The 24,316-nt window shown below is 44.1% G+C and overlaps 2 protein-coding genes across 4 annotated transcripts in view; both read right to left on the reverse strand.

Annotated features, from left to right (window-relative positions):
- Positions 1-619: 619 nt before the first annotated feature.
- On the reverse strand, positions 620-15,135 carry mcm9 (minichromosome maintenance 9 homologous recombination repair factor). Of its 2 annotated transcripts, none has more exons than XM_061243177.1 (13): positions 15,110-15,135; positions 13,664-13,985; positions 10,037-10,353; positions 9,469-9,550; positions 7,741-7,941; positions 7,343-7,468; positions 6,657-6,776; positions 6,126-6,300; positions 4,221-4,423; positions 3,475-3,681; positions 2,987-3,069; positions 2,577-2,722; positions 620-2,399 (listed from the first exon to the last, which is right to left on the reverse strand). In XM_061243177.1, the coding sequence occupies exons 2-13, from the start codon at positions 13,971-13,973 to the stop codon at positions 926-928; spliced, it is 3,444 nt and encodes a 1,147-aa protein (XP_061099161.1). In that variant the 5' UTR covers positions 13,974-13,985; positions 15,110-15,135; the 3' UTR covers positions 620-925. The 2 variants fall into 2 exon arrangements, with proteins under 2 accessions (XP_061099161.1, XP_061099160.1); XM_061243176.1 differs by having other exon boundaries at positions 14,979-15,110.
- Positions 15,136-17,218: 2,083 nt separating this feature from the next.
- The window catches only part of fam184ab (family with sequence similarity 184 member Ab), a 97,701-nt gene continuing 90,603 nt past the window's right edge, over positions 17,219-24,316 (reverse strand). The window contains exons 17-19 of one of the 2 annotated variants that reach the window (XM_061242555.1): positions 24,239-24,316; positions 23,230-23,435; positions 17,219-17,742 (exon numbers count right to left, since the gene is read on the reverse strand). The exon at positions 24,239-24,316 is cut by the window's right edge and continues 27 nt beyond it. In XM_061242555.1, the coding sequence (XP_061098539.1) occupies positions 17,661-17,742; positions 23,230-23,435; positions 24,239-24,316 (366 nt within the window). In that variant the 3' untranslated portion in view covers positions 17,219-17,660. The remainder of the gene's footprint in view (positions 17,743-23,229; positions 23,436-24,238) is intronic. The other variant, XM_061242556.1, reaches the window with a different exon arrangement.

Here is a 24,316-nt window from a genome sequence, read left to right on the forward strand (position 1 = left end):
CTTATCAGCTCTGAGTAATTCAACGTCTTTAGACAAGAGTTAGATACTGTTTAATACTGACTGCACGCACCTCTTTACTGGGGTTTGAGCAGACATTTTGAGGGAAAACAACTAGATGGATGGTGAAATCCATCTAGTGAATGAACATTTATGTACACCTGTTATGATGTCACTCATTGCTGTTCTTCATCAGCGCAGAACTGTACACTATAAGGAGATCTGTTCTGATCAGTATAATAGTGAGATGTCCAACCCAGGGCTAATATCTGGTGCTGCACATCCTTTGGGGCTTGTAGTCATGACAACAGCTCCCCCCCTACCGTTGTCCCAAACGCCTCCCGTGCCTTGTGGGAAGGTTGTGCGATTGTGTGCTCCAAGGGGAACATCTAACTGTGCCAACAAACACAGCAAAAGCAGCCCTGGAGACAGGTTAAACAAACTGGGCTCTCTCTGTCCCTGCCCCCATTTCCTCTAAAAACTGTTTTCCTAACTGCTTGGCCAAAGTGGCAGCAAGCCATTAGCAAGTGGAGGAAACAACAAGTTGGAAATTGTACAGAATATTTATTTTAATTTTTTTATTTTTCATAATTTTTTAATTGCAGATATTCAGCAGCATGAATCCAGCAAGAGGTCACTGGAGGTCAGTTCATTAGAGGTCATCTGCCCTGACAGTCCCTCATGAATGGCTGTTGGTCAAGCATTCCTACATGTGTGCTTGCACTTACATGCGCGCACACACACACACACACACACACACACACAGATGTGCAGACACACATACATACGCAAACATGCACTAGTTTCAGCCACGCGCACACACACACCAAGACACACATCCAGACATGCACACACATACATGCAAGCAGAGAAACACACATACACACACATACACACTCAGTAAGAACAGAGACCACACACAGACTGGTCACACCTTCGCCCGCTTGCTAGACTCCTCCTCCCAGTCCACGTCCAGCTCTCCATCATCTATGACCGAGGAGCCGAACAGAGACTGCCCCAGCAGGATGCTTTTTGACCCAAATTCGAAGCACTTCCTCTTCCTGGGGTTATTCCCATCATGCCCTGGGGCCAGGTCGTGACCCCGGCCCATCTCAGAGTTCGCTCTCTCGCAGACCGTCGCCTCGGGCTTCCCGGGCCGCTCCTCAGACGAGCCAGCGAAGGAGAAGCGCGACAGTTTGGCTAGGGTAGAGGAAGCCACCGAGGCCCTGGGGGGCTGTGGGGCCTGGGGGCCCTGGTGGGGCTGCTCCCCAGCCGTCGCTAAACTCAGCCTCTGCAGCAGCTGCTGTCGCCTCTGCTCCTCATCCCCCGCCGAATCCCCTCCCTCGTTCCTCCCTCCCTGGCCACCTGACCCCTCGGGCAGGTAGGCTTTTTCCTCCGGCGTGGCTTTGTGCCTCAGCTTCTTGCAAACTTTGCTGCCCTCTGCTGGCCTCTCAGAGGCCCTGTTCCTCTCACTGTTTCTCTCCTCTGATTTTTTTGTCAGCTTTGCCAGGGTAGCAGGCTCCCCTTGAAATCCTGCGTCTCTGAGTGCTCCGTTTGCCGAGACGCCCCTCCCTTCCCCTGCTGTTTTGGGGTCCCCGTCGACCCTGTCTCCTAGTGCCCGCTCTGGGGGACTGCTGTGGCCCTCACCGTGGGCCAGCCTCTCTCTGGGCCTGAAGGTGAAGGAGGAGAGTTTGGTCCTCAGGGCCTCGGGGGCCCCCATGGTCTCCAGGGCCTCCCGGTCCTCAGTGAGAGAATCGTGAGGGGCGCGGCTCTTCTTCAAAGACTGTTTTTTCACTGCTATGGGTGTGCTGTGTGAGGGCAGGGCATCGGAGGAGAACAGGAGCTCTAGATTGTCAGTGCAATCAGCGTTTTCACCACCAGGGGGAGCTTGTGCCGCCGCCGTGTTACCCTTCTCTTGATGGGAAGAGTCACTGATTTTTTTCAACCTTTTCCCTCGGAGGCTCTTGGACACTTTTTCCACAACAGACTCAGATTTGTCTCTTGCCGTTGTTGCTGTGTTTTTAAGATTGGACGGACCGGCCTCATCTGTGTTTTTAAGATTGGACGGACCGGCCTCATCTGTGTTTTTAGCGGGCGTTTCATCCATTGTGGACATCCTTCTTTTCTTAGGCAAAGAACCTCCGTTGTTGGGCAATGAAGCACGGCCCTCTGGTACACCTCTGGCGCCAGATGAGGCATTCTGGGAAGACTGTGCGATTGGCGATAACCCAGGGCCTGACAGCGACTGAAACCAGTCCAGCCCGCTATCACCCCCGGCGTTCCTCTCGGGTCCGTCCTGGGTCCGTTGCAGGGAGTTGGCTTCCTGATCCACACCACTGTTCCTGATAGCATTCAGCCCGTTTTCACCGGGAGGTGTCTTCATTTGTGGGCCACTGCCCTGACTAAAGAGAAGAGAGAAAATCAGGAAGGATTATGACAATGCTCCTCGCTATCCAAGAGAAAAAGTACAACGTTATTTTTCCTCAAACCATCTGTACATCAGACCACAATGTCTACATTAGATGTTCTTGTAAGTTGCTACCCCTTTTCCAGGTGAAACTGGTGTGGTGTTCCTGTACCGTGAGAGCCTGTCCAGTTCTTTCTGGAGGAGATGGTTGAGCCCCAGGCCCTCCAGTATCATCTCGCACTGCGTCCTGTACTGCTGTTTGGGGTCCTCAGGGAAAGAGGTGTGTAGAGCATTGACATTTCCCAAAAGAGCGCCACCCTGTGTTGAAAAAGAGATTCACACGCATACCAAGACTATGCAGTTTTTCATTCCATGCAATCACTCCACCTCCCGCTTTCACTAATGAGTTCCCTCCTCTCTGTCTGAAGGTGTGTTAATTAGTGAAATCAGCAGAGGCAGCGATTGGCTGGAATTAAATGCATACTCTCGGCCCCCCATGGAATATGACTGGGCACCACTGGTCCCGAACTATAATTTAATTGGTTGAAACGGACAAAAAAAAATCAATACTCATTCAGCTACCTGCATGGAGCACTCCATGACAGAAACAACAACGACAGCATCCTCCACCGTGACAGTATCCCGAAACATCAACCTGGCATGAGCTGAAGGCAAAAGAAAATGCAATTCCTCAGGTGTGCCAATGATCAATGAAACACGTCTTTAATATCCACTCACTGGCACCAAAACCACTGCTAGTATACGATTTCTAAATAATGTATGTCAGCTTACACTACAACATTTTTAAATTATTTTTAGTCTCAACAAGTATTTTAGTTTTATATAGACACTTATTTATTTAACTTTTTTGCTTAATAAGACAAAAATATTAATAATGAGCCATGGCAGTTTGACTCATTTCAAGATGAGGTAAGAAAATTTCACGTTGTTAAGCAAACAGCAACTTAAAACAAGCTAATATTTGCTAATAAAGAGAGAAAAATAAAAAAGATCTTAAGTCTTATTACAAGACTATGTAGGCCGTTATTCTGAAGTGCTGAAGCACCGACCCTCTGCGAGGCGGCCCAGGCTCTCCAGCATGCGGATGGTGGTTCTGGCTGCGTTCCTGCCGTCGCTCTGCCTCTGGGCCTGGTAGTAGCGCACCAGGATGGCGTTGGCCTCGTCAGACACCGTGGGCTGCAGGCTCTTCACCAGGCAGAAGTAGGCCTTCATCTTCTCCATGCTCCACACGGACTCGCTCTTCCCACTCGGGCCACCTGGGGGCGACAGAGAACTGAATATGAGGACGGTAATTCAATTGCGTGAGAACCGGGCTTGCAATTGGAAGTGGAAATGGACAAATGCAAGTCAAGATCAGTGGTAACCAACCCTGTTCCTGGAGATCTACCATCCTGTAGGTTTTAATTTCAACTCAAATTAGGCATTTATTTAGCTTAGCAGGTCAACAAGACCTCAAGCTGTTAAATGACGTGTGCTTTATTAGGGTTGGAGTGAAAAACCGCAGGACGGTAGACCTCCAAGAACAGGGTTGGTTTCCACTGGTTAAGATGATAGCCTCTCTCCAATAAAGGCTGTTAGACTGTTGATTCATAAGTGACTCAAAGAAGTCTTTATGAGAAGGATGAGAGCTCAGATACCATGGGGATGACTGTACAGTTAGATATAGGTGACCTGATAGATCTATTGTAAGACAAGACCTCATATGGGCTTGTCTTACAATAGCCTGTGGCATTTTATCAGCAAGTAGGCCAAACCCCACAGACTAAAGTCAGGCTGTGATGGGTCCACCTCTGACCTTTGTTCTGCAGGATGAAGGAGGAGATGATTTTGTCCCACTCCGGGTTCTTGGTGTCCAGGAGGACCAGAACCAGGTCGAAGCGGCTGAGCAGCGGGCTGGCCAGAGCCACATTCACCGACACGGAGATGTTGGGGTCGTACTGGCCCTTAGGGTTGGTCGCTGCCAGGATGGTGGTCCTGGTGTTGAGCTTACACACCAGACTGCACACGAGAGAGGGGGAGGGAGAGAGAGAGGGATGGAGGCAGAGAGATGGGAGTGGAGAAAGAGAGTGGGAGAGAGAGGAAGGGAACACAGGAGAGGGAGGGGGAGGAAGAGAAAAGGAACGAGGAAAAGAAGGAGGGAGGGTTAAAATAAGAGAGAAGGAGGGACAGAGGGAGGGAGTGGGGAGAGAGACCAGAGAATTTGAGGCAGGGAGATATGAGGAAAAGAAAGAGAGATACAGGCAAGAGAAAAATAAACAACCGAAATGAGGCAGCGAGAGATAGAAGGCAGGGAGTGAGATAACATTAGAGAGAGAGGAGAGAAGGCAAGAGGGAGTGAGATAACATTAGAGAGAGAGGGGAGAGAAAAAAGACCTGGGTTTACGGTCTGCACCTGAGAATAGAGGAAATAATATCTTCCCACTTGACAGCATCAGGCCATTCTGTTCCTTTCACACAGTAAAATCCCACAGCCTGCTACACTCTGCAGCGTCAGAAGTCAGAACGCTGAGCTCATAAAATATACAATATCTTCTTTCCACTGTCAGCGTTTTACCACTCAGTAGGAGCGCCAGACGGCGAAAGAAATCGTCAGCTCTGTTCTCAGACTCCCTCCGTGGCCTTGGTCACTTTATGCAGTGACTGAAAACTCTGCAATGTACTGATCTCCAGCACTTTAGCTTTAGCTATAGCTATACTGTGCTTTTTTTTAACAGTCTTGGTATAATACTGGTATAGCAGTCATGTTAGCTTAGCACAGACCAAAGCTCCTCAGGTCTGGTCTCGGAGGGCCGTGGGGTCAGAAGGTTTTAGTTTACGCCCCAAAAATCTGGTGAAGAGAGCGACCTGCTTTGATTTGACTAATTGAGTTTTGAGTAAGGATAGAACCCAGTGCATATCAGCTCTCCAGGGGCAGCAGGCTTCTACAGTGCTCGCACTTTAAGGGCATTTAGTCCTGAAAATAGAAATTTAATCCTGAAAAGTGTACCCACTGGAAAAATAATTTAGGAGCACATCTACTAATTTGGATGCATTAGTGTGCTCCTAAATTTCTCAATGTAGGAGCAGATGGGCTCCTCGGAAAAAATGGTAGTGTAGAGCCCTGACCCGAGTTTATGTGCTGTGTGCTGGAAGGTTTATGTACTGTATAATGTGTAATTCACAGTGCAACTCAGGACATTAGCATAGCACTCATGCTCGCGTACGCTCTCCTCCAGACCTAGGTCAAACAGGTAAACTGCTTTGGATTCAAATACTTCTATGCCTTACTGAGCTGGTCTGGTGTATTGGAGCCTACGAAATACTCTCAAAAAGTGCAAACCCTGCCTTCTGGTCCCCTTGGTTGGCACAGCAAAGTATTTTATATTTGATTATAAAGTCTGGCCGCTATTAAAGAGTCTCATTTAGAGTCTAATTTTATTGTAATATTATTGTAGCTATCATGTTAGCGTAGCACTCAGGCTAGTGTAGCTCTCAGGCTAGCGTAGCGCTCAGGTTAACGTAGCACTCAGGCTAGTGTAGCTCTCAGGCTAGCGTAGCGCTCAGGTTAGCGTAGCACTCAGGCTAGTGTAGCTCTCATACTAACGTAGCGCTCAGGCTAGCGTAGCGCTCAGGTTAGCATAGCACTCAGGCTAGCATAGCACTCAGGCTAGCATAGCACTCAGGCTAGCATAGCACTCAGGCTAGCGTCCGCCCTCCTCACCCAGCTTTGGCCACGCTGATGGTCTGCTGCTCCATGGCCTCGTGGATGCTGGTGCGGTCGTGCTCCTTGATGCTGTTGAACTCGTCGATGCAGCATAGCCCCCCGTCCGACAGCACCAGCGCCCCCGCCTCCAGGTGCCACTCCCCAGAATCCTTCACTGCCGCCACCGTCAGCCCTGGGGTGACATGGAAAACGGAGATGCAATTTCTAAAATTGCGCGTGCTCCACAATTACAAAATCACAACTATGAATACAAATACAGCTGCACAACAGTTACAATTTCAACACAAGTGTTACATTCAAACTTTTCTCCACCTCCATTATCAGTGGTTCAATTGAGGTTTAAAAGAGGGCCAGACCAGGAGACAACCAATTAATTGCCATGACACCAGCATAAGAACACCAGGCTTACTGCAGATTATTCACCAGCAATCGCGACATACTGACCATGTACCATATCATATGCATGCATAAACAAATGACTGCAATGTGTTCCTCTACCCCCGTGTTTAAAATGGAAACCATAGGCACCTGCATTTGTGGAGCCTATCCCTGCGGTGAGGACAGAGCGTGGGGTGATCTTGGCAGCGTACTTCAGGAACTGAGACTTCCCTGTCCCTGGGTCTCCCACAAGCAGCAGGTGAGACTCGCCTGCATGGGGAACAGCTCTCCGTAAGAGCTCTGGATAGAGGCTAAGCTAGGTCACAACTCAAAACTAACATTCAACCATCAGTTAGAGCTGCGGTTACTCTGGGCTAGCTAGGCTAGGTCAGAAACCAAAGTCAAGCTCGGTCTTCTGAGTTTCAACCGTGCATTAGAGCGCTCTGGATATATGCCAGGCCAGCTAGGCTAGGCAGAACTGAAAACTAAAGCTTGGGTCTTCGGACTTTCAACCATCGGTTAGAGCTGCGTTTCCTCTAGGCTAGCTAGGCGAGATCAGAAACCAAAGTCAAGCTCAGTCTTCTGAGCTTCAACCCTGCGTTAGAGCTCTGGATGTAGACCAGGCCAGCTAGGCTAGGCAGAACTCAAAATGAAAGCTTGGGTCTTCGCACTTTCAACCCTCTATTAATTCGATGAAAAATCCTGATTTTCAAAAGAATTACTTTTATGTATTTTACTGTCTTTTATGGGACTATGTATTAGTTGGAGGAGGCTGTGACCCAGCATGAAATGTTTTCTCTACTCAAGATCTCGCTCCTGATTTAAAGCACACTAACCTCTGACTTTTGTTCCTGACACGTCAACTCGTTGGACCCCACCTGCCAAAACCATGGCAACGGCCAGCTTAACAACGTACAGACCGAACACCTGTGGGCAAAGGCTCATCAGAATCTGGTTCCGGCCTGAAATGCGAGGAAGCAATTCAAGTGAGACAACTGTTCAAACAGTCAGTAAGATAAAACCTGTGTATATTAAGGCTGTAAAGGCTATTCCCATTAAAGTAAAACCAACAGTACAGCATGCATCACCTAAAGGACCATTGTATAAATCAGTATCAGAAATTTCAACAGCAAATCTGCACACATGAAAATAGTTTATCCAACTGACTTGTGCTAAAACTTGACAAATTAAGGAAATAGGTGAAGTGATACCCCTTTAATAGTGCGTTACGCACCTGCTAAAGGGTCATCTCTGAATTTTTCCCAGAACTCCTCAAACTCTTTCTGAATGTCGTCCAGCACCATGGCAGCCGTAGACTGTTCATTGTTGACCTCAATAAAGTTTGCCTTCAGAGCGATCTCCAGATCACAGCGAGCGTCCGTATACAGGGGCCTCCAGCGCTGCCGGACCACGCCGTACACCGTGATGTCATCTCCTGCAAAGCCCAACCACAATCTGTGATGTCATCTCCTGCAGAGCCCAACCACAATCTGTGATGTCATCTCCTGCAGAGCCCAACCACAATCTGTGATCTCATCTCCCGTGGAACACAAAACCACAATCAGTGATCTCATCTCCTGTGGAACCCAACCACAATCTGTGATCTCATCTCCCATGGAACACAACACCACAATCCCACAATCTGTGATGCCATCACATACTTCAATTACTGCATTTTGTGGATTATAGCTCATCAGCATCCCTCGTTAGACTCATGCCCACAATATGATGTCATCACCCAACGGACAAGATCATATCAATAATGTTACCGCAGGGACCCTGACGGTGGATGGGGTGCCTACCAGTCTGCCTGTTCAGCTGCACATTAAGGTCCTGATTTTCCAAGACCATTAGCACATGCAAAACCTTTTAAGTACACTTAAAACCAAGAACGTGACCAGTCACTGGTATTAATGTTTAGTGCCAATCATTGCTCGTGTTATTTGTTTTGCATGCACTAAAAGGTTTTGCATGTGATAGAGGTCTCAGTGAATCAGGCCCAAAGTGCATTCCTCACACCATGTCTGTCAGCCTGACTTGAAAACAAGGTTGCAATAAGAAACAGCACACCGGAGTAGGTGACATCACGCACTTCAGAGGATAGCGCGAGCTTGCCCGTGCTTTCTTGACTCCATAACGGAAATTGTGAAGAGGGCAGCAGCACTCCGAAATGGGAATAAGAAGCAATGGAAGTCTTTAATCTTTAATTGCAGCTCCTTAATTGAACCAGGAAGATCTCAGAGCTACACAGGGGGCTTAGTGCCAGATGCTCCCCATTAACACATCCACACAGCTGGGCCAATGAAGTCAGTTTGAAGCTGATTCTGTGGCCAGATGTTTGGCATGGTCAATGGAAAATGAAGACTCACTGCTCACTGTGTTTGTGAAAGATTCACACTCCACTTAGCAGATATATTTAGAGGATTGAGGCAGCTATGACACAATGCAGTGAAGTGCATTTCAGACATACCCCATAACTCGTATACACTACGGTTAGGTTAGCTGGGACTCAATATGTATAGATAAACATTCATAAATGTCAAATAAATACAAAAATTTAAAAACAAAAACTTAAATGTAATTTATTTGATTTCCATCGGTGGTTTGATTTGGTGTCCAGCAAAATAACAGCATGAAAACCTCTGCACTAAAGCAATCATTCAATCTGTCACAAGGTACCGTGCATTTTTCTACTTCTTTAAAATGCTGAAAACAAAAGCACATGAACATCATGAAATAAATTAATTCAAATCCTGGCCCAAACCCTTTTGGAAATACCCAAGGTAATCCATGTATAATACAAATTTTTTTTATCAAGTATGCTTAGTAAAGTATTTTTTCTTATGGGAAGGATGACCAGATCGAACATCTTTCAGGTGAGGTGTCCAGATGAGTTATTTCACACATGAGTGTGCAGCCATCTGCATAAGCAGCTCACAACGCCAGAGCCAAACTCCCTCACCTGACTTACAGCTGTCCACCAGATCATCCTCCAGGACCACCGTCATGGAGCGGGGTATGCTGCCCACGGACAGCTTCTGGGCCTGGAGAGGAGCGCAGAAATGTAAACACAGAACCGAACCTGGACATGACAACAGGCCTTTAAACAGTCCTAATATAATTCAAATATAAATGACGGCATGTCATTCACACATATTTGCCGTTCTTTCCAGGAATAACCATCAACCACCAGGGGGCAATACTGGTCTGTACGAGGCATGTCTGGAATGCTCTTTTGTGATATTATTGTAACAGCAAATTAATTTTCAGCCTGTTTAGTGAAACCTCTTGGGAGGTATTTCATAAACCAGGATTAACAAGTTTGCTGGATAACTGCACCGATTAAAATCCAGAACAGCTCTTTTTACTTCAGTCCATGTTCCAGATTTGGGAGGGTTCCAGGTTTTACTCACTGCAGTTATCAAGCTAACTCTGTAATCCTGCTTTGTGAAACAGGGCCCAAATCATACCGTTACCCAACAACCAAACGGAAAAATAACGGGAACATTCCCTGGCGCTCTGCGAGTCACCTGCTCCTGAATCTTGATCTCCTGGTAGTCCCTGCAGGTGGCTGGGGACGAGGCTCCGCCCCCCAGGCAAGTGAACCTATAGGAGTCACAGCCCTCCTCGTTCGGGCAGCGGGTGGGCGGGGTGAAGCTGTAGAACTGCTCGAAGTCGGCCCGGGCCGAGAACACGTGCCGGCACTTGGCGCACATGTAGTCGCGCTCGAACTCCAGGACCTTGGTGGCGCTGGTGCGGATGACCGTGCCCGTGACGGACAGGAAGTGGCCCACGTCGCGAGAGCGGGGGATGCGGTCCCGCGTCAGCTCCGGGCAGACGGGCAAACCTGGGGGGGTGGGGGACGCTCTGGTCACGTTAAAACTGCAGGTAGCAGGGTCAAATTCACCCTGGGTATTAAACATCACAACTGCAGGTAGCTGGGTCAAATTCACCCTGGGTATTAAACATCACAACTGCAGGTAGCTGGGTCAAATTCACCCTGGACATTAAACATCACAACTGAGGGTAGCTGGGTCAAATCCATCCTGGATATTAAACATCACAACTGCAGGTAGCTGGGTCAAATTCACCCTGGGTATTAAACATCACAACTGCAGGTAGCTGGGTCAAATTCACCCTGGGAATTAAACATCAAAACTGCAGGTAGCTGGGTCAAATTCACCCTGGGAATTAAACATCAAAACTGCAGGTAGCTGGGTCAAATTCACCCTGGGTATTAAACATCAAAACTGCAGGTAGCTGGGTCAAATTCATCCTGGGTATTAAACATCGAAACTGCAGGTAGCTGGGTCAAATTCATACCCTGGGTGTTTAACATCAAAGCCACAAATAACTGGGTTGAATTCACCCATCGGTGTAATGTTGGCAACTTACTTTATTCATGTTATATTTTAATGAACACAAAGATTAATATCTTATCCACAAATGTACAAAAGACAGGTGGCATGACCAAATCAGTGGTTGTACGGCTACAAGATGTACGGAGGTCCACAAATCTAGGCCAATTTCTAGTTTGAATCCAGAGACATTTTTGGCAACATGAATTTGTACCTGCAGGTGGAGCTCTTCCCTCAGTCTTACAGTAGGACCAGCTGTGTTACTCACTCCCAAAATATATTGCAGTGAGGTTGCATGTTGGCAATATGAGGAAATATTATGATATACAAGATGGGGACACCGTTACAAATTCCACTTACGGAAAGCAAGGAAAAGGACATACTGAATTTCCCATGACCATGAGAAATGACAATTATTCAACACAGCTTTATTAACAAAGAGATTGCATAAACTCAAATAGCATTTTTATTTTGTTTTTTAGAAATGGGTAAAAATGTGTTTGCATTGCATAAGTTTTAATCAATATTGCCCACCTTGGTGATCTTTTTCCATTCTCACAAAACAAATGTCACTTGCTCTGCATAATCCAAATATTAATCATGCGGCATATTTGTGTAAAATGAAATTGAAATTTGGCTATATGCAAATACATAGAACGGTGCCACAATCAAAATATTAAAAGACAGGGTGAGTAAGCATTCAAGGGCATGAATGGCAATTTAAATTTGAGACACAGAAATTCATTACGCAGACTGGCTTCATTGACAAAGCCGGTTTGCACAACATTGAGTCAACCGCACATACTGTTATTTCCCCTGGCAGTGAAAGCCGTCTGTAATGATGTGAGTGAGTAATGATTTGGGTCTGAACTGGCAAATCATGAGATATCCGCTGGCATGCCAATGCTGTCAGCGCAATTAAAGATAACTCCGTTCCTCTTCATCCCCCACAAAACAAGTATAGAAATTAAACAAATGCAGTCATTTTCATCATGCCACCGCTCCTCTGTTCAAATATCATTGAGAGTTTTGAGCCGAAGCTCTGATACATCTAACCTTTTAGTTTCTGTTTACTTCATTAAAAAACAATTTCTCTCTCAATGAGATTCCGTCTATTTTCGTAACGTGGCAAGCTGTGGGCAGTGATATGGATGCGTACCTCATAGCTGAATGATACTCATCGACCAGAGAAACCACTCCACCTTTGAATGAATATAGAAGACTTATTTAATTCGCCAAGGGTGTTTACCACAAAGAGTTATTTTGAACAGACATATTGTTTGGAATATCTCCTAAAGGCAGCGAGCGAGAATTATGCTAATTCGAGCCTGACCAATACCGTGGCTCGGCACAGCAATTCCCAGAAAACGGATTCAGATGCTGCTACTTCAATCACGGACATCTGAGTCCTTGTGCTATTTGTAGAATGGCTTCTTTATTCATGCCACGTAACCAATCAGGGATAAGAATATCAAGCGAGCGCTTCCTCTGGCTATAACTTCCATCTCTGCCTTCCTTGGAACAGCGCACGCCACAGTAAATAGTGCCGCAAACATAATTATGCCTTTGAGGAGTAGGCTTGTTGGAATGTTTTTTCTAAATTCTAAGTCGGTGTTCTAGAACTCCATTGATTTCAATTACCATGGGTGATTGTTACATCAGCATTAGAATGCTCAGTTCAGAACATTCTAATCAGTGATACTTGTGATCTCGCAACTGCGAGGCAGACAGAACCATTAAGCCAAGCTGTCAAGGTCAGTCAGGCCCAGACGAAACCCAGAGAACATCAAGATGGAGGAGCACATTAAACAGCGACTGATTCCCCCTCGCCCCGCTGTCCACATCTGCCCAATTCTGCAGCTCAGCACAACAGCACAAAGCCTGGGTAATGCAGTGTCACTCCACACAAAGGGCACAGGGCACATGGCCCACAGACCACAACAGCAGCCTGGTCTGTTCAGTCAGTCCTGTTCCTCTGAGCTGTGGTACCTGGAGGGTATTCGGCGAGTTTCTACAGCGCCCAGAAGTCTCGCCTGGAAGGCAGGGCAGGGGGGGGGGGGGGGGCGTGTGATTCATTGATCTTCTCCCAAAGGTCGATATTCTGCCCACTGAGAGTAATGCCTTATCGGGCTCAGCTTAGACATGTCGCTGGGTCTCCTCTCCCATCTAACTGCGTCCTACTGTTTGGTAACATTGGCCTCTCTGCACCAGCAAATGATCTACAGAAAACTAAAGACAGCGGTTCAAACACTATCCATGTTTCCTTTGAAGTCTTCTCCTCTTGAAACACTGAGGATAAAATGTCACTTTTATAGTGCTGCATTGGTAAAGCTGTCATAGTTTGCTACAGTACAAACCAAAGTGCAGGCAAAACTGAAAAAGTTATTCGGCTACAGAACAAGCAGTTCCTGCAATTCGCCGTTAAAGCAGAAGGTGTGCGTTCCACTGTGCAAAACGCAATTAAAGCTGCCAACTGCTCCAGGCATTGCTTTGACTGCCATCCTCAAAGATATCTGCTCAATTTCTCCATTAGCGCACAAGCAGCAAATGAGCAGCGAAAAAACAACCGCCCACACCATCACAAATTAGGATTCTCGACACGCAGGGATAGAGAAGCACCCAAACAAAATAAGAGCGTGTGTGTGTGCGTGTGTGTGTGTGTGTGTGTGTGTGTGTGTGTGTGTGTGTGTGTGTGTGTGTGTGTGTGTGTACCAGTGTGGGGAACAGGGGTGGAAGACACCCCCCTGGACAGGAAACAAGACAACAAACAGGAAAATAGGCGTTACCAGTGCCACTCACCTGAAATCCTTGCATGCAGATTGTGCTTAACGTTACACTCTTTCTGCTGTGTTAACGCCTGCGAGACTGACACGGCTGCTCGGTGTAAGGCGTTGTCAAACACATCGAGGACCTCACCGGGGAAGGCGTTGAAGTACTCCCCCACCTCCATGTTGGCCTCAAACAGCGTCATGGCGTTCACCACGACAGGATAGTGAGCGTCTCCGTCAGGCTCTTGCAGAACGCTGAGGATGTCATTCCTGTGGTGCTCGATCACATACGACTCAAAAACCTGTCCAATCAAGGCTACCTGCTCAGGGTTTATCAACATCTTGAATTGAATCTGCAGAGGAAAACAATTATTTTGCAATTAAGCTGTTCAGGCCTACCACAGAGAAACAGCCGCACAGGTACAAGGACTCAGGTGCGGTGACGCATGTAGCTATTGCATTTAGAGCTAAATGCGCAAGTGATATTCTCTGCTATTTGCTTATGTAACCACTTTGTAAGAGTCAAGTGTATAGTCTGGCACATAGGTCTTCAAATAAAACCAACACTACACAACAGTAAAATATAAAAAGACAGTTAGATAGTTGGCTTTCGGCCACATTGTCTGCATTCATCATGTTATAATCATGATATTATAATATTATATTATATTATATATATATATATATATATATATATATATATATATATATATATATATATATATATAATATTATATTATAATCATGATAATATCATGCTAGGTAGAACGTTGACTATTGAATATCGTCTTAAAATTAGTGAATGAATGATGTTAACCATAGTCATTATACACTAACGACTTAGCTATTGCTTTCTGGCTAAAGCTGTTATGTACAGTATGTGCCAATACTATGGAGACACTAACGTTATACAGCAATAGTGCTACTTTGTTAACTCAAAAAAGTAAATAAAGCCAGGGCACGCTACACACGTGTGCATTTCCGTAGCCATAATTCATACTGACACATTATTTAGCTAACGTTGTTAGCTAATGCTCGTAATAGAGAGCTAGCCTAACTATTTGCAAACTAGACGACCCACAGTTTGTAACCAGCAAGATTCTTAGATGCCAAACAAGCTACCATTTGACATTATGCTGACAGCTAATGAACTCGCCGTTAAGATTATTTCCATCGAATGTTAGCTAGCTAGCCAATTTAGACTAGTTACATTTGTAACGTTAACATACTGATATTGGTAATTTACCAGATAGCTAGCGCAAAGTATATCACGATACAGAATAATACTGCATTGTACTGCGCATATAAGCTCCCAGACCCAATAAACAACAAAAAAGACAACCTACCGCTTTCTGAAAGTTATGAATATCGTTAGTGACATTAATGAGATAACATAGCTAACTACAAAAGTGGCAAGCAATTCACATTGGACTGGTAAGTTACTTTCCATAGACAGTAGAAAAATACTTAAGTGTACATCTGAATCTGAAATCTGCCGCCAGGTCCAACCATTCCAACCATTTCCGGGGGGCGATCATAAACAGAATAAGTACAAAAACAGCATAAGTACATACAATCTGGATCATTTAGGGTCATTAAACATGTAGTTTTAAAACTCATGGAAATGTTCATATTCCACATTTAGTATATATGATTTCACTTGTACATCTGAGGAAATGAATATGAAGTGCCCTACTTCATTTTAAATGGTATATCCCCACGGTCTTCATTGCACGTGTGGCGGCGCTCTGGAACTGCAAGTCAAATTATGACCGGAGGCCTACCGTGACTTATGAATTACCAGATGACTCCGAGAAATCACCTTTAAAAAATATGTTGCTAGCCATCTCCCAAGCTTGTATGTTATGGCTTGGCCGTCAGAATAATGAAAACGACACATTCATTATAATGAATAATCTTTCTCCCAGTAAGATGACCTGTTGTTAAGTAACAGGGAATTATTAGCTCATTTCTAAGAATTTATACATCTTTTGAATGACCATGAGGCTTTTATCATGGTTTGATATCTAGGGATTATTAGAAGTAACAAGTTTTGTTTGGAGGTCGCTCTACAAAGAACAGTATAGGCAAGAACTGGTAAGGTCCATTAAAAGGTGGTAGTTCACTGGTCAAATTAGATAGCAAAAACTGCAAGCATCAGATAACATGCTTTTAATCTAAAACAATGTAGAGCAACATGCAAAATCCATTTTTGTACATATTGCCTTTCAATTTTGGAAGGCCAAAAATGATCATTTCAACCAGCATTTTCAAAAACAAAAACACTGCCCAGCTTGGAGCACCAATAGGGACTTATGCTGTTCTATACTCTTTTTTTTACAGTCCATTACATCAAGAGAAGGAATTTCACTAATTGCAACAGCATATCAGATAGTAAAACCTCTTTACTTTGAAAATAAAGAAGAAAGTTATCCATGCATGATGTAAACACAGCATTTCCCCTCTCTGTAATTTCAGTCATTATTCACTTCATGTTATCTAGTGTGTGCCTAACAACACACCAGACCAACTATATTGAATTTTCTACAGTTTAATTGCATTTCGATTTTAACATACAACTATTTAATAATGTATGGTAATTATCTGCATTGCAATATATTCTTGATGAGAGCGTCTCTTTTAACGATCTAAAAAAGCACAGTTGTTGATGATGTTGCTCATGTTGCTATTATAATGAATTATTCACTCAAATTAGTACATAAAGGTTAAATAATGCAATGCGATAACATCTTTAAAGAAGATAATCATATTAATATGTGTAGCAACAAGGAGGACAAACTGTAGCTTCAGATAGTCCATATACCGGGTGCAAATCTTGAGGCTGCTGGAATTGATTACGTTTTCCTCTTTCTTTTCAAACCTGGAGTAATTTTCTGAGTGGGCGAGTGAGTCACTGGAACAAGAATATTTCTTTTGATGCACCATAATTGAGTAGGATTCACTGTGCTCATGTACGAAATGGAAGGTGGTTTATTTTGCCTTTCAAAATGATTATTCAAAATGGAAATTCAAAAGGAAGCATCTAATACAGCATGTGCTTTTACACGGCTTCTTCTTTGCCATTTCCATGAGGAATGAAGACAATAATGCTCTGCTGCCATTTCGCAAAGCAGAAGAAAAAACACTAAACCAAATGCACAGGCATTGGCAGTCACTTTTATCTGACAGAAGAGACTGTAGTAATGTATGAAACTGAGGTTCAGGGGCGACGGTGGCTCAGCTGGTAAGAGCAGTTGGAGGGTTGCCGGTTCGAATCCCACCCTGTTTGTTTTAAAGTGTCCCTGAGCAAGACACCCTACCCCGAAATGCTCCTGATGAGATTAGTGCCTTGCATGGCAGCCAATTGTCATTGGTGTGTGTATGCATCGATTGTACAGCGCTTTGGATAAAGGCGCTATATAAATTCCAGCCATTTACCATTTAAATTTCCTTACATATTGCAAAATGTTCTCTGTTCTCATGAACACATAATGTGCATCACTGTAAAAATACAAATTAATTAATCCCCCTGATTATTTGTGTATCATAAATGTTCCATAAATAAGTGAAACTCCAAAAGAAAATGTCACAATTATTATTTATTTTGTAGCATACACCAGTATAATATAAATATAAAATATGCCATTTATTTTAAAATTGGTGAGACATCATTAGATCTGTGTTGAGACAACCATACAAACAATTTTATTTCTACCAAAATTGGTTATGCAGCTGTAGCAAACTCTCATTACGGTGCCATTCTAAAATTAAGGTACAGAGAAAGGACAATACTGTAATACTGTATTTAACAAATAATAATTAGCAGCATACGCACCACTCTTTATAAACTGCATAAAAGAAAATGTCAAACATACTTATTGTCACTGTACAAACAAGAACCCCATTCACAGTGAAGTAATAAACAGAATGTAATGGTGTATTATTAAATACAATGCTGTTTTAAATTTCTTTGTACGTTTTTTTTTTTTTTTTTTTTTTTGGTCGACATGCTCTTTAGTTGGAAAAAGTCAGAAGGTGAAGTACTGGGCGAACCACTCCTGTCTCTGGGGGTCCGGGGAGGCTACGGGTGACTCTTCCGCTTCAGGAGGGCTGCACAGGGGGAACGGCAAAAACAGCAACGGTTACGCGGTGCGACACAACGGCGAACAAGTAGCACACAGAACACAGCAGACATTTTCCAGGTACTGTGTGTTTGTTTGTCTTTTCCCATCCGTAAAGGATATGTGCAAGGAAAATGGTGTCCATGTTCTTGTTTTGTGAGTAGTACTGCATTCATGTGTCAACCTCTAATCCATGTCCCTCAAAGAATTTCAAATAAAGTTCTAAGCTTCTTTTTAAATAACCATTAAGTGTTATGAAATCCATCCTGTTATTACATTTGTATCTCCGTTGGATGATATGGAATCTGGAGCTTATATTAATATTCTGAACCATAAAGAGTAGGAATCCAGCACGTGGATTCTAATCTCATGTTCTCATGCTTGATGGTGGTGAGACGTAATGAATGAGAGAGGAATGAAGAGGGAGACAGGACTGGACTTGGTACAATGTGTGTCCAGATTATGCCGCAGCCAACATTTACCACAGATGGAGATCCACAGGTCTCTCACTCTGGTTGCATCTCAGGACTTGTTCATCTATTTGGACGATTTTAGCTGATGAGAATTTGAATCTCCTGCTGTTTCAGATGTGGATCATGTCTAAAAAAAAGTCAAACCCTAGCATGCATGTGGATCTTCAGGATAATGGGTGGACCTCACAGATATTTCTCTATGAACTGGTCACCTGATGTGTTTAAAATAGGTGACGGGAATGTGGAGCAGTAGTCAATGTTTTCACAGCTTTTGTTGGTTTAATAAATGCATAGCTATTGCATTTTAAAGTGAAATGTTTCTCATCCATAAATCATATAAATATGGCAGTACAGGTTCCATCAGGAGTTCCTACCAGACAGGTATCACTGTAAGGCATCATAGACAGTGGTGAAAATGATTCTTTGAGGCCTTGTTGTGTAAACCACAATTATTTCACAGTCCAAAATGGCTCTGACCTTCACCAGCAGAACTAGAAGAGATTTTATTAAATGTATATTCTGCATGAATATGACTCACTGTTCTTGTAGCCAGGGGTCTTAGTGAAATAACACCAAGGATATTGTTTGAACAAAGGCGTGGAGGCATTAAAACCTTACATGTCAACCAGTGAATCTTATTTTAAATAATTTTCCAAAAACACCCCCCAGCTTATTACCATAAGGGGAGAGGAATAATTAGAATTCCAAACAGAATGCATCTTCTGGGGGTTCTAATGTAAAATTAATAAATCTTGCTTCATTTCCATGATGCATACAAATTCTAGTAATCAGTAATTTTGATAATAAAACCTAACACTGTGATGTTACTGTACCCACGGTTATTTTATGCCTATTACAAAAATGCTTTGCAGCATCAACTTACCTACAGTATGAAGTTACATGAGGTTACATAACCTTTTTATATTTTCTATTAGAGTAGCCACTTATCAAATGTGTCACTTATCACCTCAGTCTGAATTGATCACCCGCCTCAAATCTATGAATAGATCTACAACACAATAGACTCCTGACCCGAGGTCAACGTTACACCAATGTCAGACTGATGCAATACAGATCAAGATCACCATATTTTATGTTGCTTAAATTCAATTTAGGAAATACATTTAAATTCTTGTGTGTCTTAAAGGACTGTTGAGAACCTGGAACACCAGAGGAGAGGGTGAGGGTAAGTGAGTGAGAGGGCAAGGTTAGTGGCTCCAGCCCTGGTCATGGAGAGCTGCAGGTTATTGCTTCCATTTTAAAATCAGCACCAATTCAGGCTGAAGCAAACAGGTATGTAGATTTAACTAGGGAAACAACTGCTTTAATTGGCCAATTAATCATTGAGTAATAAAAAATATGTACACCCTGTTCTACATCCAGTGACTGGGCTAGATGAGAGGTGAGATGTGGACCAACTGGCCAAGAGCCACACATTGATTTATCCTTGATAGTGAATGATAAAACGACTGAATAAAACTTTGAATAAAAGTGTTTGCTTAGGTTGACACAATATGAGTGATGACCAACTGTGGTGATAACTTGAAGTTGAAATGTTACACAGGGCTACGGACAATGAAAAAGACCAAGCTCCTTGAGTTCAGTTTAATTTGGGTCCGCCCATTAAAATAGTTCCATTGAGCAGGTAAAAATGGATTTATCTGTCAGTGTGGAGGGTGAGGAAGATAAGGAATATATTTACTGGGGCAGAAATAACTATACAACATCGCACAGGGCTTGAAGATAAAGCGAAATTTAGAAAAACACATCCCTCTTTTGACACAGGAGAGGATAAGGATTTCCGCACCATTAGCCAAACTGAAAACACTCTGGGCTGAAGAATTATCTGCCCTGCCTCGTATTACTCCCCCACAGAGCATTACCATTCTCCTCGGCTTGGCCAGACGATGCATTAACGAGTCAATTCAGCACAACTTTTATTTCATCCAGTCATCTTTTAGTGCTCGATATGCACTCGCATCCATAAAATCCTAAAAGTAGCGCTTGTGTGTATGAGCGAGTGTGTGAGTTCAGAATGTTAACGCAGTATGAAACACTGGGGTGCAGTTCCTTAAAATCACACGCTCTTAACTTCACACCCCGGATTTAAAATGGCCAGAAAGGGAAGACGAAGAATCAGTCGTTCCTAATCCATGTTCTGGTTAAAAGATACATAGGCTACACTGAGATCTGCTCTAGGAGGGGTCCTTGTTTGATCTTGTGTCCATGAATATTGGTGTCCATGTTTAACACGCCGTGCCCGGCACAATTAGGCAACGCTGGTCTGACATTAACAGGGCCTTGGCAGTTATGCCTTATGCTGCATTCACATGGATCACGGTAGACACCAAACCAGAGGTCATCATAATGGACGAGAGCCCAATGGTAAAATTTGATTAGGACGGCAAAGAATGCCATCAGTGGCAATGGCAGACAGTGCCATTATGCAGCTGTAGCAAGTTTCAAATAATTTAACTTTTTACCATTATGTTCAACGGAATTCCAAACTGGATGTGACAACACAATAGAACACAACATTGACCTTTAAAATGAGAAATACATTTTGTTGGCTTTTCCCCCAACATATAAAGTTATACTAAACACAATACTCCTTTTCCTATCCATGTTGGAAATGAGCTGTATTATAACAAAATCACCAAGTAAAATCAACATAGCAATCATAGCTTTTTTTTTTTTTTTGCACTGTCCCAAAATTCCTATTCTGCCGACTACTGTGGTCCATGTGATTGCAGCATTATAGCCAAGAAACCCCAGTCACCTATAGCCAACCCTACTGAACCCTGTGCAATAATCAATGAGCCCACGATACAGAACGTGAAACACTAATATCTCCTTGGAAATATCTTAAAATATCTTCTCTGCTGCGTGTTCCATCCCTGAAGCCTTCATCCAAGCAAACTCAATTTAGCGCTCAATTGAACACTCGTATTGCTGTGTTTATCACCAATTCCAGGGCCATACCTGGGCTGAATCAGGCGGTAACGGCTTTAACTACATCAGCAGCTCAACGGAAAGCAGAAACTACAGATCTATACCTTCACCAAGGTGTGATTGTGCAATCAATTCACGTCACGCTGGACTTAAGCCAGGCCAGACGAATGCCACCTGCAGTCCACATCAACCATACCTGCAAGCGGAACCCATCAATAGCCGCTATATTGTGTTTGTTGTTGGGCCTCAACATGTTGTGTTTGAAATGAAGAAGTAACATCTCCTTAAATCAGGTGATTGAATTAGGGAGACAGCAAACAGCAGGCAGACCAAATCTGTCCAAGCATTTACTAGGACATAAAGGCCAACGCTTCAGGCGGCCTGCACTTAGGGCTCTGTGGAATGAACACCTGGAAATTAAATTCATTATTCTTTCATTTCAGCAGAGAACAAGGCGTGTCTTTATTTTGCCGTTTGGCTGTACGGTTACATGAGCAGATATAGTAGATATAAATGTATGTGCTCTCTGGTGGGAATATGTTATTGTGTCTGGTCCTGTGAATGATCAGGGTCACCTTTACATGAGCTGATACAGATAGGCTTGTTTGTGTATGTGTGTGTGTGTGCGAGTGAGTTGCAGGGAAAGGGGGGGGGGGGGGTCCTATGACAATGGATGGGCAGAGGGGAAGGGGGGTGGGGTTTGGTTCCACACATGCCCACTGTAGGTTGTTAACATTCACAGCATGCATCAATCAACCGCTGCTTTAAATGAGTCTTTCGTATTGCGTTCGCGGTCCAAACAGAAAACATCAGCGAAAACAATAATCAAAATGCACACAGGGTTGATAACACGCACGCCACATGAATGCCAACAAGAGAGAGAGACACAAAGAGAGACAGCACAAAAACATCACCATGCAAGCAAAGCAGGGTCAAGACACAAGCCAGGAGTTTATTGTGAAAAAATAAAATCGAGTGTGAAGCCTTCAAAACAACAAGACCTTCACACCCTATAAAAACAGATAGGACATCACGTGCAAAGGGGGATACAGCAACACAACCCAAGTCAACACATCAGGGGTTCGGATGTATGAAAATAAAAGTGGCATTCACAGTGCAGCATAACACACACAGGCTATCTAAGAGAGGACAGTGAAGGAAATGGAGAACATTCCAATGGCGGTACACAGTTAGTGAGTTGTATAACTTCCATAATGCAGCACAGAACAAAAACACAAGGCCACAACAACGACACAGAAACACAGAAGGACGATAACGACGGCTACGGCGTGCACACCTAGGTAAGCATGTTAAAGTAGGCCATGAGGATACATGCTCCCGTTTGCATTCCAAGGCCATTTTTTAGAAAAAGCACATGTATGGAGACCGGGGAAAAACTCGTGTTTCATACATGTTCATTAGTGTAGAAAAGCTGTCTCCAATATCCCTTTGTTTCCTCACGCGGAAAAAAGAAACGCTAGGGTAAAAGGGGCAGATGTTCCGGTTCATCGCCAGCCTGATCTCCCAGGACGTAATTAAAAACCCAACTACAGGCGAACGATTAAAAATAAAACAATAACAATAATAAATAAGTAATAGATCTTGTCCTTCAAACACAACATAAGTCGAGTTTGGGTGGGGGGCTGGGGGTGGAAAATTCCTAAGATGGATCCTCAACTGGGACCGGGCAAATGAATCAATTATGGAAAGTTAATTACTCGGTTTGTTGTATTTAAAACCGTAATTCCTCATTTTCCGCGAGGAAGTTTGTTGGCGAGCTGCCGGGCGAAGGCTGGGCTCTTTGGGCTGCAGCTCTTTGGCATGCGAAGGCTCTTCTTCGTGGCACTCGGATCAAGGGGGAGGTGAGAAGAGTGGAGGGATAGTGCAGCAGCTTCTACAGATGTCTGTTTGGAAAGCCCTACGGCACAGTGCGGTCACACCTGTGGCCTAAAATGGCGGCGAAGCCTCGGTAGGGCAGGTTGCCTTTGTCGCGGCTCCGGCAGGGTGTGGGTGGGTGGGTGGGTACGGTCAGGTGACGAGGTGCGGCTCACCTCATGAATTTCTTGGGTTCGGTGGGAGGGGTCGGTGGGGGCAGAGGTTTGCTAGTGTTGAGCTCATGGTGGTGAATGGGGGAGTTTGGGATGGGTTCTAGACGGCTAGGCTGAGGCGGCCCGCTCCCTGTCCCCAAGGCCTCCAGAGCCCTGAGATTTGGAGAACTGCTGAATCTGTTTGCTGATTTGTCATTCTTTCTCTTTTGCTACACAAAAGAACAAGGAAACAAAAGAAGGGATTGGGAAAATATTCTACTAGGAGTCTTCGTAACTAGAAAAATTGTAATTAAAAGATCTGGAGAAGTTGTTTTTAAGGTCAAGCTTGCACCACTCCACCACTGATGAGACGATAGCTCTCAGCCACTTCATTTCATAAATGAGTCAAAAGAAATGCATGAGGCTACCGAAATAGCACAGTAACAAATAATGGCTTGGAAAGCAAAGTAGAATTGTATGTCCGAACAGGTATTTAACATAGACGCGCACACACACGCACACGCATGGACACACACGCACACACACATAGAGGTAACACTGAACCAAAAAAAACAAAAAAAGCGGAAGTTATAAAACTTAAATGACGTTAACAATAACGTGTCGTTCGTGCAATGTGATCCATTCCACTTGAACAGGGCAGCTGCTTTTACATTAGAGCGGGACAAAGTATTCCCCCCACAATGCACTGGGAGCCAAATGATCTTCCCTTGGTTTGGGATCTACATTTCTATCAGTGCTTGTCAAGTACACTAAACAGTGTACTAGTGGCGATAGCTCTGCATAGCTGTTTCAGATTGTACTTATGTTTTGTGAATCTCATTGTTAGCAGAGATCACTTGTCCCTCTAAATGTAGCTTGTGTCTTCATCCATTACAAAACTACATTTGTTTCCAAGTTTGAGGAGTTCAGCTGTAATTGAATGAGCTCTAGGTGATTTTATATAACTGATGGTTGTGAATGATCTTTCATATGCCGAAGTGGTGTGGTAATAGTGCAGGACTGGCTCACTTACCTTGATGAGAGGGTTAATTACACCGACATTGGGACTCGCATTGAACACTTTGTTGAAATTAGTCTCTCTGTTCACCAG

This window comes from Conger conger, chromosome 5, assembly GCF_963514075.1.
Source record: "Conger conger chromosome 5, fConCon1.1, whole genome shotgun sequence".
In the NCBI taxonomy this organism is placed as follows: domain Eukaryota; kingdom Metazoa; phylum Chordata; class Actinopteri; order Anguilliformes; family Congridae; genus Conger; species Conger conger.

Coding starts and splice junctions, on each gene's coding strand:
- mcm9 (XM_061243177.1), bottom strand. CDS start 13,973: ATGTTGATAAACCCTGAGCAGGTAGCCTTGATTGGACAGGTTTTTGAG. Junction 4,424..6,125: donor ATCAGCGTGGCCAAAGCTGG/GTGAGGAGGGCG, acceptor TCTCGTGTGCAG/TCTGGTGTGTAAGCTCAACA. Junction 3,682..4,220: donor CTTCATCCTGCAGAACAAAG/GTCAGAGGTGGA, acceptor TGTCGCCCCCAG/GTGGCCCGAGTGGGAAGAGC.